The 12,014-nt window shown below is 33.2% G+C and overlaps 3 protein-coding genes across 7 annotated transcripts; 1 reads left to right on the top strand and 2 right to left on the bottom strand.

Annotated features, from left to right (window-relative positions):
• Window positions 1-935: 935 nt before the first annotated feature.
• Window positions 936-3,808, bottom strand: LOC146940052 (DNA mismatch repair protein MLH1-like). Of its 5 annotated transcripts, none has more exons than XM_085753638.1 (5): window positions 3,642-3,783; window positions 2,798-3,154; window positions 1,829-1,963; window positions 1,489-1,699; window positions 936-1,242 (listed from the first exon to the last, which is right to left on the bottom strand). In XM_085753638.1, exons 3-5 carry the CDS (start codon window positions 1,940-1,942, stop codon window positions 1,187-1,189), a joined length of 381 nt encoding a protein of 126 aa, XP_085609764.1. In that variant the 5' UTR covers window positions 1,943-1,963; window positions 2,798-3,154; window positions 3,642-3,783; the 3' UTR covers window positions 936-1,186. The 5 variants fall into 5 exon arrangements, with proteins under 5 accessions (XP_085609764.1, XP_085609763.1, XP_085609765.1 ...); XM_085753637.1 differs by having other exon boundaries at window positions 3,507-3,767; XM_085753639.1 differs by having other exon boundaries at window positions 2,798-2,969; window positions 3,507-3,754.
• Window positions 3,809-7,102: 3,294 nt separating this feature from the next.
• Window positions 7,103-8,828, top strand: LOC146940051 (flavonol synthase/flavanone 3-hydroxylase-like). Its single transcript, XM_085753635.1, has 3 exons — window positions 7,103-7,615; window positions 7,841-8,168; window positions 8,271-8,828. The coding sequence occupies exons 1-3, from the start codon at window positions 7,161-7,163 to the stop codon at window positions 8,481-8,483; spliced, it is 996 nt and encodes a 331-aa protein (XP_085609761.1). The 5' UTR covers window positions 7,103-7,160; the 3' UTR covers window positions 8,484-8,828.
• LOC146940050 (S-locus lectin protein kinase family protein) lies at window positions 8,763-11,772 on the bottom strand. The gene has a single exon (XM_085753634.1). It carries the CDS (start codon window positions 11,583-11,585, stop codon window positions 8,952-8,954), a length of 2,634 nt encoding a protein of 877 aa, XP_085609760.1. The 5' UTR covers window positions 11,586-11,772; the 3' UTR covers window positions 8,763-8,951.
• Window positions 11,773-12,014: the final 242 nt, after the last annotated feature.

Below are 12,014 nucleotides of genomic sequence, written 5' to 3'. Positions count from 1 at the left end.
AAAGAGTGCAATAAACCACAATGTTCTAATGCTTAATTGTTCTATAGATATATATAAATTTTCTTCAAACCCATGTAACTTTTGTTTCTCAAATTTTCATTCGTAAGAAATTTTTTGAAGTACATGTACATCTAACTTGAACTTCTTAAAAGCAACTCAAAAGTTATTTTCTTATTTTTTTTATAAAATATATTTGTAGCAAAGATATGCAATATTTTTCAAAATTAATTGTTTTCTAAAAGAAGTTGTAACAAAGAACCTCTTAATCTTGGTCTCAAAATTTTCTTTATATATCTAAAATATATAATATTCATTTTCATGTGACATGCGTGACTTCAAGATACTTCTTTACTACATGAAGAATGAAGGGGAAAGAAATGATGCTTGTGATATACATGTGATCGAAGTTGTTGTAAAAAGTAATATGTAACATAAGTATGAAGAATGAGAGAGGGATAAGGTGGTATAGAGAGAGGGACTTACGAGTTACATGTAATAACATAATTATAACCAACTTCGGGTTGATTGTGGTGGGTCCATTGTACCCAATGCTCCAACACTACAAAAAACGCGCATGAATTGCGGCGGTTTTTTCACTATTTTGCGGCGGTTTTTAACCTCCACAACATATTTTGTGGCAGTTTTCAAAACCCCCGCTTATTCTAATCCCACAAATTATTTGCGGGAGTTTTGGCCAACCGCTGGTATTGCTTCCAAAAAACCCCCGCAGTATGTCAACCATTTTGTGGGGGTTATTAACCTCCTCAAATACAATAATATTTTTTTAAAAAATAAATTATGCATTTTTATACTTTTGTGGATCTTTATTTTTTTTTACTTTTTTCTTCTAATTTATTGGAATGGTAAATATCTAATAAATTATATCATTACACTCAAAATTCCAAAATAAATATCTAACCATTATAGCATATATGTAGTTAAAAAAAATCATATATAATCAAATATCAAATGTAACAATACAACACATAATACATAATAGAATAAAATATGTCTTCCTCTAAAAGGGATATCATCAGAACTAAACATACAACTAATATTACTCTTGTTCAACTTAAATATACAACTAATATTACTCTTGTTCAACTTGAACATCTAACCAACTGTGGTTTGATGTTTGATATAAAACATAAAACTAACATATAATCTTAAATATACTCTAAAAACATCAGATGTTGCCTCCACCACACGATCCTCTTGTGTTCAAAGATGAATTAAGCTCGACTGAAATTTAAAAAAAAAAAAACACTTCATTAGTTAAAATACATTGACGAAACTTCGTAAAAAACAAAACAAAATTACAGCAGTAAACAAACACAATTACGAACCTTATGAGTTTCTATGTGGCAAAACATATTATCTGACAGAATAAACAAACACTGGCAGAGACTTCATCTAATAACTATAAACACCTCTAAACATTTCAAAACGCATCATAGTTTATGTTTACATAGCTAATATAATGTATACCATTGATGAAAAGCACCATAGTGATTTTCTTGGCAGGATAGTTAGCATTAGACACATAACCATGCATCTCAAAAATTGAAGAAGATGGATCATTGTCTGAAGCTTCAATTTCAATCAGATTGTGAGCAACTGAGACCCCATAAACTGTTCTGATGGCATCAAGCCTTGAAGATGTGGCTACTGTATGAACATCTGCTTTAACAGCTCCGTGCTAATAGTAATAGTAGAGTCCCAAATGATCAGTGGAAATTAATTAACATACATAACTCACAACGCATACCGCTATAAGAATGTAGTGGTAAATAAGCTTAGTTTTATTGTTCAAGTTACAAAAACCAACCTTTCTGCAAGAGAAACTGACATTGGTATGATGTATTGCAAACCGGCTGACAACGTCTACTATCTTTGAGTAATCATCCGAGGAATTCTGTAGCGTCTTCTTCCTTGCAGCCATATTATAGAATAGATTCTCAACCTGACAGCACATGCACATGCAGGCACAAGAATCTCAATCGGTTACATGTAAACATTCAATTCCAATTGAGTGAATCACTAATCTAGTCCTTGAAATTGTAAGAGTCAAGCAATTTAGTCTCTGAAATTAACGTAATTTCAAAATGATCCTCAAAATTAAAAATTTCACAATCACATTATCAGGAACCAAATTGACAAATCTAAAAAGACTAGTAATATTGAGATTTGTTAATTTCAAGAACCAAATTGCATGTCATCTACAATTTCAGAGACTGAATTAATGTTCCGATTTCAATTGTTTATTTAGAAGAGCATAAACATTTAATCACAACATAGTTCCAAAAAGAGTACTAGCATTTCTATAATCGAAATAGAACATCCTAATAATAACCTTCAATTTGTCTTCATTAACTAGACAATTAATTAAAATCAACTTATGACATTTCACTAATTTTAGTTTAGGCCAGTTTGGATTGACCTATTTGAGTTTATCTACTAACATAAGTTTTGCAAAACTGTTTGGGAGAACATATGAAAACAGCTTATGACATTGTTCATAAGCTGTTTTCAGCTTATTTTCATAAGTTCTTCAAGATAGATTATAAAAACAACTTATAAGAAAATAATTTAAATTTATTTTATCTTTTTCTATAGAAATAGCTTATACATAATCGCTTATCATGATAGGCGTTTGTACGTACGGGTAATAATTTGAGAAAATAGATTATTCAAACTTAATCAAATGTCTCGGTGTCTATGTCAGACACCGGACACACATTTCATCAGAGGTGTCGATGCTACAGAAATTGAATTGAAAGAGAGAAAGAAACCTAACCTGTAACCATGCAATTGGCCTTTAGTAATAGTAGTAACAGTAACATGCGCCACATAAGTCATACTAGCAAGCGCTTCACCTCTAAACCCCATAGACGTAATCCTATGCAAATCCTTAAACGCAGACAACTTCGAAGTCGTATGCCGCTCACACATTAGACTATTAGACTATTCTGTCAGTATAACAATAAGGACATTAGACTAGTGTAACTTGTTGGAACTCAATATCTTATACCAAGTATCAAAGTGACTTAATGTGCATGAAAGTCTGCTTGATAGCAATGCTTCTGATTTCTTTTATTTCCAAATCAAGACTCCCAACAATAGAGTCATACATTCAAATTTACAGCATCCATGACTGAATTCATGAAATAGAAACCACAAAAAAAGATCAGTAACAAAAACCACAAAAACACAAAATCACAATGTAGCAACAAATAAATAAATAAATAAAAACCCAGATCATAAACACTAAAACCAACTAAAAAAACCCCAAATCTGAAACCCTAAAACCCAATTTTGAAGGAAAGCATGAATCAGAGACCCCAAATCAGAAACCCAAAAATCCTAAATCACAACCTGAAGGAGCACGTGAATCAAAAACTCCAAATTAGAACTCTAAAACCCCAAATCAGAAACCCTAAAATCCCAAATCACAACCTAGCCGTAAACAAATCAATATACAGAGATGAGTTTTGTTATTCACTTACTTTCTGGATGGATTTCGAGTGAGAAGGATGATTGAGTAAGCTAAAGTAGATTGATGACTGAGCGAGCTATTCTCGGAACTAAAAAAAGATCGTAAAGAAACACAAATTGGAATGTAAACAAATCGATTGACATACGATTTTGTGGCGGCGCGGCGACGGAGAGTGAGACTGTTAGAACCATGCGTTTGGAGAGACAGAGGTTTTCACGTTGAGAGAGAGAGAGTGAGATGGGTTCTTTGTTTCTGAAATATGAGTTTCTTTACCCATAACCTTTTTTATTTTTTTATTTTTGTGAAAACAAAGAGCGCATAGGGAAAAACAAGCGGGATAATGGAAAAATGGGAAAAATTACTTCAATTTTGTGGGGGTTTTTGAACCGCCGTAGAATAATAAGTATTTGTTACATAATCAAGTGCACGCGTCATTTTATAAGCCAATTTGCGGGGTTTTTTAAAAACCTCCCCAATAAAACCTCCGCAATCAAGCTTATTTTTTGTAGTGCAATGTCAGATTAATATGGTAATACATTTCCATTCAATGGTTCTTGGAGGGAGGGAGGGAAAAGGGAGGGAGGGAGGGAGAGAGAGAGAGAGAGAGAGAGAGAGAGAGAGAGAGAGAGAGAGAGAGAGAGAGAGAGAGAGAGAGAGAGAGAGAGAGAGAGAGAGAGAGAGAGAGAGAGAGAGAGAGAGAGAGAGAGAGAATACCAAGTGTCAAACTTTGTAGGAACAAAATAAGTTTAAACAATATATATGTCTTAATCAAAGTATTGGTTCAGAAAGAACAAATAGAGAGCAAATAATTTTTAAGAGAAGCCAGGTTTCAAATCAGAATCTGAAGAAGTCAGACTCTAATGACTACCTAGAAGCACAACTCTTGAGACTAATCCGTCAAGTTGGATAGAACCTCAATGGATGACAAAACTCCCCATCAAAAGATTTAACATCTTATTTAAAAGAATGTTTCTATAAAGAATAATAAACAAATATTTTTTTATTAATATATTTCTATATATTGAGAGTATATAATAACCTAGATTGAATTTGAAGAATTTATTTAACCCGTTTAAAATCCCCCTCGAATATAATTTTATAATTCTCCTATTTTGTGTCATAAAGAAAAATAAACCTCCTCATTCAAGTTGATTGATTATCATTTCTTACATTCCTCTTTCCTCCATCCTTTTACCGAAGTTTTTCCCACTCCTCCCTTCCCCTCCTTTTCCAATAACTAATTTTATTAATGAAGGTGTTCAATACAACATCCCTTCATAAACACCTAAATAGACCCTAAAGTTGTATTTGATGGTTGGGAGGAGTGAGGAGTGAAGAACTTTGGAGGGAGGAGATGAGAAGAACATACAAGAAATATTAGATCTTATTAGAGTGTTTCTGTACAAAATGATAAATAAATTATTATCATTACTATATTTATTTTTTTTAATGTTGAGAGTATTGTGACAATATAGATTGAACTTTGTGATTTTATCTAAACTTTCAAAAACCCTATAAAATTATTCTCTAATACAATTTTTGAGTTTCCTTGTTTTGATGAAATTTTATATTATGAAGAAAATTAAACCTCGTTTAAGTTTAGGATATATCATTTCTTTCATTTTCATTTCTTCGTCCCAAACAGAGAAGCGTTTTGAGGAATGGGGAGCTTATTTTTTCCTTTCTAATTAAATCAACCATGATATAAAATGTAATTGAATTGTTATATGATTATAAATCTTAGATTTTTTTAAATTTATTTTTTGATTAAATTCTTTTAACTTTTTTTTTCTTTTTAAAATCTTAAACTCCAACATAGTCTACGAAAACTCTAGCCTCCAAAATCTCACAAATGGATCTTAAAAGTTTTTTTTTTTTTTTTTTAGGGAAAAATTGATCTTAAAAGTTTCTCTTTCACACTTTCCCCAAGACCCCCGCATTGACTATTTGTTGAAGGACAATCCGTTGAATTTCCGGTATCACCAACTAAATGAGTTTGGTGTTATTTTGAGTCAAATAAATGTTTGGTGTTACCACAAATTTGTCAATAAAACAAGATGGTGAAAAGTGGTGGATGTCGAGTAAGTTAGTTTAGTTGATGACAGATGAATTTATGTAGAATAATGGATAAACTACTCCCTCCGTTTCAAAATACATGTCCAATTTTTGCAATGTGCACTATTCACTTGACTTACTTTGATCATACTTTTAAACTAATGTGTAAATGCAAATATTAGCATGTATGATGTTGTTTGATTTGTCTCGACAAATATTTTCAAAATATTAAATTTTTATAATTTTTTACTTTAGATAATTAAAGATATTAACGGTCAAAATTGTGCATTGGCATGTGTGAAGTGATTGACTTGGACATGTATTTTGAAACGGAGGTAGTACTCCCTCCGGTCCTATTTATAAGAAAAAGTTGGGTCAACAAAAGTTAACGTATTTAGACTGAATTTTTAACTAGATACATCCAGTTTTGTTGACCAAACTTTCTCTTATAAATAGGACCGGAGGGAGTATTTGATAGCGAATAACTAGTAATCTCCATGATTGAATTTGAATTGTTTGATAAAATTAATGGCTGAACTAACCGATAGATATAAAATTAAATAAAATGATATATTTTCAATTGATTTTGAAATTATTTTAGTTAAGACAATAAATATAAAATTGAGAATGAAAATGATCGACATAGATGTTCTAAGTTCAAGCTCTCTTGAAGTAGTATCTTTAAAGAGTAATGATATTTTGACATCCATTTGATGACAACTTTGTTGACAACCTTCTTTTTCTCACTTCTTATTGGTCAAAAACAATGGAGAGAGAAAAAGGAAGAGAGAGGATAACAATATCATGTGAGTATGAGAGAGAAAGTTGTCCAAAAGTTGTTGTCAAAATATCATTTCTCATCTTTAAAAGCTACTGGCAATTGAAAAATACTTTAAGCTCGCAAGAGAAGACTATTATTTTATAATTTTATTTTTATAGATAGATGAAATAACAAAGCCATTATAAACTTACACACAAGTGGAGGTGTTGGGGTTCGAACCCGTGGAGATGTCGGGGTTCGAATTCCGGTCACGGCGTCCGGTCTAACAATTTCGACATTTTACCAGTTGAGTTAGGACTTGTGGACGAAGACTATTACTAAATTGCATTGTAATGTTACACACACTAAAGATTACCTTTGACACTAAAAATGCAATTAGATTTTTTCTGCTGCAAAAACAACAAAATATTTTTTCCAATTGGATTATAACTTACACAAGTTTTAAGAAAAATACAAGAGTTTCGATTCAACCATCTACCGTTTTTGTTGGAGTAACTCCAAGTTAAGTTTAAGCATCAACTTTTATTTATTATTGTTGTTATGCATTAATTTGGTTGCAAAAACGATAGCATGGCATGTCTAAATTGAAGGAGTAATATGGTTGAAACCATTTATTTATATTGTAAAGTGATTTTCTTTTTTCGGTTCACATCTAAATGTTTGGTATTATAATTCCTTGAATATACTTTGTTGAATGGTTGGTTGCATGCAAATATGCAAGCTTACACAATTGATTTATTATGATTCCTAGTATATATAGCTCTCCTACATTGATCTTATATCACAAGAATTGAAGGAAAAATTTATTGATCATTCACATTAAAGTTAATGGAAGTCAAAAGAGTACAAACTTTAGCTTGTAACCAGCTAAAGGAGCTTCCACCACAATTCATTCGCTTAGCAAATGAAAGGCCAGAGAATACTAAGGCCATGGAGGGTGTTACTGTGCCTATGATTTCATTGTCTCAACAACATAATCTTTTAGTGAAGAAAATCAATGAAGCTGCTTCTGAGTGGGGTTTCTTTGTTATCACTGACCATGGTATATCTCAAAAACTTATTCAAAGTTTGCAAGATGTGGGCCAGGAGTTCTTTTCTCTCCCTCAAAAGGAGAAAGAGGCATATGCAAATGACCCATCAAATGGTAAATTTGATGGCTATGGAACTAAAATGACCAAGAATCTGGAAGAAAAGGTTGAATGGGTTGATTATTATTTTCATCTCATGTCTCCTCCTTCTAAGGTGAATTATGAGATGTGGCCCAAAAGTCCTCCTTCGTACAGGTTTGTATTTACACTGAGCACGTTTGTTACAACTCTTTTTTTTGTGACAAAATCACCCGTTTGTTATTGCTATTTTAGAAGTTTTCATCCGTTTGTTACATATTGATTTTTCACGATTTTTTTTTTAAGTGATTTTCATTATATTAGACAAACATAAACTAATTGATGTTTTTTTTAATAATGTCTAAATGATTGAAACTAATTATATTATTTTGTGTGTGGTAGGGAAGTAGTACAAGAATACAATAAAGAAATGTTAAGGGTGACAGACAATATTTTGGAGCTTTTGTCTGAAGGGCTAGAATTGGAGAGTAAGACTTTGAAGTCTTGTTTGGGAGGTGAAGAAATAGAATTAGAAATGAAGATAAATATGTATCCACCATGTCCACAACCTGAATTGGCATTAGGAGTTGAGCCCCATACTGATATGTCTGCCATTACACTACTTGTTCCAAATGATGTTCCAGGCCTTCAAGTTTGGAAGGACAATAATTGGGTTGCCGTAAATTACTTGCAAAATGCACTCTTTGTGCACATTGGTGACCAACTTGAGGTAATGAAATGTCGCATTTTAGTATATTATATCATATCATTTATACAAAATATACAAAAATGAAGTTTGTACAAAATATACTCTTTTTTTGACATGGTATAGGTGTTGAGCAATGGGAGGTACAAGAGTGTCTTGCATAGAAGCTTGGTGAACAAGGAACGCAAGCGCATGTCATGGGCGGTATTTGTTGCTCCTCCACATGAGGTCGTGGTTGGACCTCTTCCTCTGCTCGTCAATGATCAAAACCCGGCCAAATTTTCAACAAAAACCTATGCTGAGTATCGCTATCGCAAATTCAACAAGATTCCCCAGTAGGAAACAAGGGGTAAAATACGATGACTACCGCTAGCACACAGTTGTATCATGTGATATTAACATCATTTCAACTGAGACTTTATATTGATTACCACTTTTTTTCACTGTAGTAATTACCTAAAATAGTAGTTATGATGACATATTGATGGAAATAAGATAAGGTTTAGAGTACAAGGCATAAAGGTCATGGGATTGTGATTGTTCGCAATGAGATATGTAAACAAGATCAATCTTCATAAGCTATGAGTGCTGAAATTTTAAAGAATAGATAGGCTAATGTGACCACTTCCTTCTTTCAAGGACAATAATGTATTAGCAAAATCCATCTAGAACAATTTTTCGTGATGATGCCTTGTAAAAATCATACATTTCATTTTACTTCAAATTACATAGAGATGCCATCCTTTATACATATGAACACAAAATTAACATTAGAAGAAAGAAAGCACAATTAATTAACAGAATTCACTATCTTGGTCCTGAGATTTGTTGTGAAGATATGTAAGAAAATCCGCTAACGAAGCGGGTTGAATCACGCGGTTGTTGAATCCTCACAGAACCATGCTCATTCTCTTCTGCTATAACAGAAGCCTCAGAAAACCTACGACCATAGAACCTCAAGAAATTCAAAGACTCCATCCTAGGTTGTGGCAATGGAGTTCCACCTTCCAACATTCCAACAACTGTAACCATGTTAGGCCTAAGTGATGGATCTTCATGAACACAACACAATGCAATACGAACGAGTTTCTCCACTTCATCTATTGTAACACGTCCTTCTAACCTTGGATCAGCCAAATCCATGTAACTCTTTTGTTCATGCATTTCTAATGCATATAGTGGAAAATAAACAAGTCCTGTTGTTGATGAGTTTGATGAATTTCCATTATTACCACTGCTGTTGTTATGATCATCATCTATGCTATGACTTCTTGACTTGAAAGAACAATTTTTCCTTCCACTAACCAATTCAAGAAGCACCATTCCAAAACTATATACATCAGTTTTCTCAGAAATTGCTGAATTTGTAAGCCATTCCGGAGCAAGATAACCACGAGTTCCTCTCATTGTTGTGAACAAACCAGATTGTTCTGGACTAAGGAGTTTCGAAAGTCCAAAATCAGATATCTTAGCTTGAAATTGATCATGCAGAAGAATATTCTCTGGTTTGATATCACAGTGAATTATCTTTTGCTCACATCCACTGTGAAGATAAGCAAGTCCGCGCGCTGTTCCAAGGGCAACATCACACCTCTCTTGCCATTCCAAAACCGGATGTCCACCGAATAGGTTCCGATCTAGTGAACCGCGGTTCATGTACTCGTACACCAACATTCGGTGTCCCCTTTGAGCACAAAAGCCTTTGAGTCTAACTAAGTTAACATGGTGAATGTTTCCAATAACAGCAATCTCGGCGAAGAAATCTTTCCTCCCTTGAATTCCAATGTTGATTATTTTCTTAACTGCCACAATAGTCTTATCAGGTAGTACACCTTTGTACACTACGCCGAATGCACCAGATCCTATCAGAGTCTTGAAATTATCAGTAGCTACCTCAAGTTCTTCGTAATCAAACCTCGTCGGTAAACCAGGAATGTAAAAGTCATTATGATCCAAGTCCCCTGAAGAATGTTGTGAGATTGAGATTTGTTTCCCTAATTTCACCTCTTGTTTTTTCGACTTTGTAAATTTTCTCCACATAAGAAAAAAAACAAGAGCCAATAAAAAAATGATCCCGCCAATTGGTATTAGCACTGCACCAATAACAGGAAATCCATCTTTTTGAGAATTTTGTTCATTTTCAATATCATGGCTAACATTAACTTTAATCAAACCTAACATGTCACCTTCACCTCCATTACTAATGGATCCTAACTCATTTTCAATTACATAGCATGATCCTGAAGAATTTCTATACAAAATTCCCAAACAAGAACAGTTACTTGAACAATGACCTTGACAATCAGATAAACTCACTCCAAACATAATTGGATCAGAATAAATATTTCCAAAGTACCTCACACCATAGCCTATATTCAAAAATGAAACAACTGAAGAATTTGACTGACTATGATTATTATTGGTTGAAGAATTACAAGCTAATGGCAAAGTACGAGACCCATCGTTCGGAACACAACCACGAAGATTACCCGATGCAACATGGAAATTTGAAGGACAAGAACAAACAGGTGAAGAAGAAGAAGATGATGATGATAAACTATTGTCATTACATAAACCTATTCTTCCACAAGCTAATGGAATTTGACAACCATCATCTGGTCCAACAAATTCCTGCTTTAAATTTGTTCCTGAAAAGCTACTAATAGTAAATTGGCCATCGGAAGCCAATTTCGCGACACGAAAATTGGCTACTGATAAACCAACTTGATATACATGAACTTGTTCATTATGTCCAAAGAGATAAAAACCTGTTGTGTTTACTGCCATGTATTCAACATCATCATTTGAATTCTTGTAAGCTTTTGAATCCATTGAAATTTTCCAATATGTTTGTCCATGCCATTGAAGTATTGCATCAGAAGAAGTTATTGTCAGCTTGTAATTTCCTGTTGACAAATTTGAATTGGATGAAGCACTTGACAATGATGCTCCAACCGATAATCGTTGTCCAATAACGATTGTATCGGTTGGATGTTGAAAACTTTCCCAAAGAGAACCATTGGATTGATCAAGTAACACAAGGTTTCCCATCTCAGTGAGTGAAAGCTTTTGTACTTGTGATTTAAGTGGTGGTGTTGACCATTTAGAATTTCCATTTTTGTCAAATATTGTAATCCCTTCGACAGTTAGTTTCACTGTATCGGAATCTGAGATGGGTGCGTCGCGGTTAGCAGACCAAATGATCGTGTTTGACGCGGCATGTATGATGCATAGATAGAAACTTGTTTGTTGATTACCAGGATTGAATATAGCTGCCTTGAATGTTTTGTTTCTAGACAACAAAAATGTTCCGGTGTTAGCGATGAATTGAAGATATGAGGCAGTGAAATTCGGTGTGATATGATCTGAAAATGTGTAAGCGGATATAGAAGTAGTAAACAAAAGGAAAATAGCGGTAGAAAAATTTATGATTAGTTTCATGGTGTGATAATTTGTTGGAAAATAAAAATGTGACAAGTGAGAAATGATATTTGAATTGAGAAAAAAGAAAAAAGTGGAATTGGTCTGTTTGAAATTCGAATGTTCTCCATTTTCTGCTACCTATATTTTGAGTTGACTATTGAAAATCATGCATTCCTTCTTCTATCTAACAAATTGGTTCCATATTCCAATTGATTACGAAGGTGGCCATTATTAATATTTAGTGATTATATAATATAGACACGCAATAATATAAAAATCTTTGTGGATTTTTTTAATATATTTATTTGTCTGTTCTGAGTACTTAGTTGTCAAAAATGAAATTATATCCTTTATGATAAAATAAAGCCGACTTATTTAAAAATGCGACGATTTCTTGGTCTGCATATGACATGAGTAGTTGTTTTATATTTTGTGCTGAAATAACTG

Source organism: Medicago sativa, chromosome 3 (assembly GCF_051527215.1).
Source record: "Medicago sativa cultivar Bolivia chromosome 3, Bolivia_mono, whole genome shotgun sequence".
Classification (NCBI taxonomy): Eukaryota; Viridiplantae; Streptophyta; class Magnoliopsida; order Fabales; family Fabaceae; genus Medicago; species Medicago sativa.
The sequence above is the reverse complement of the archived record's forward strand: the minus strand, read 5'-3'. Positions and strand labels throughout refer to the sequence as shown.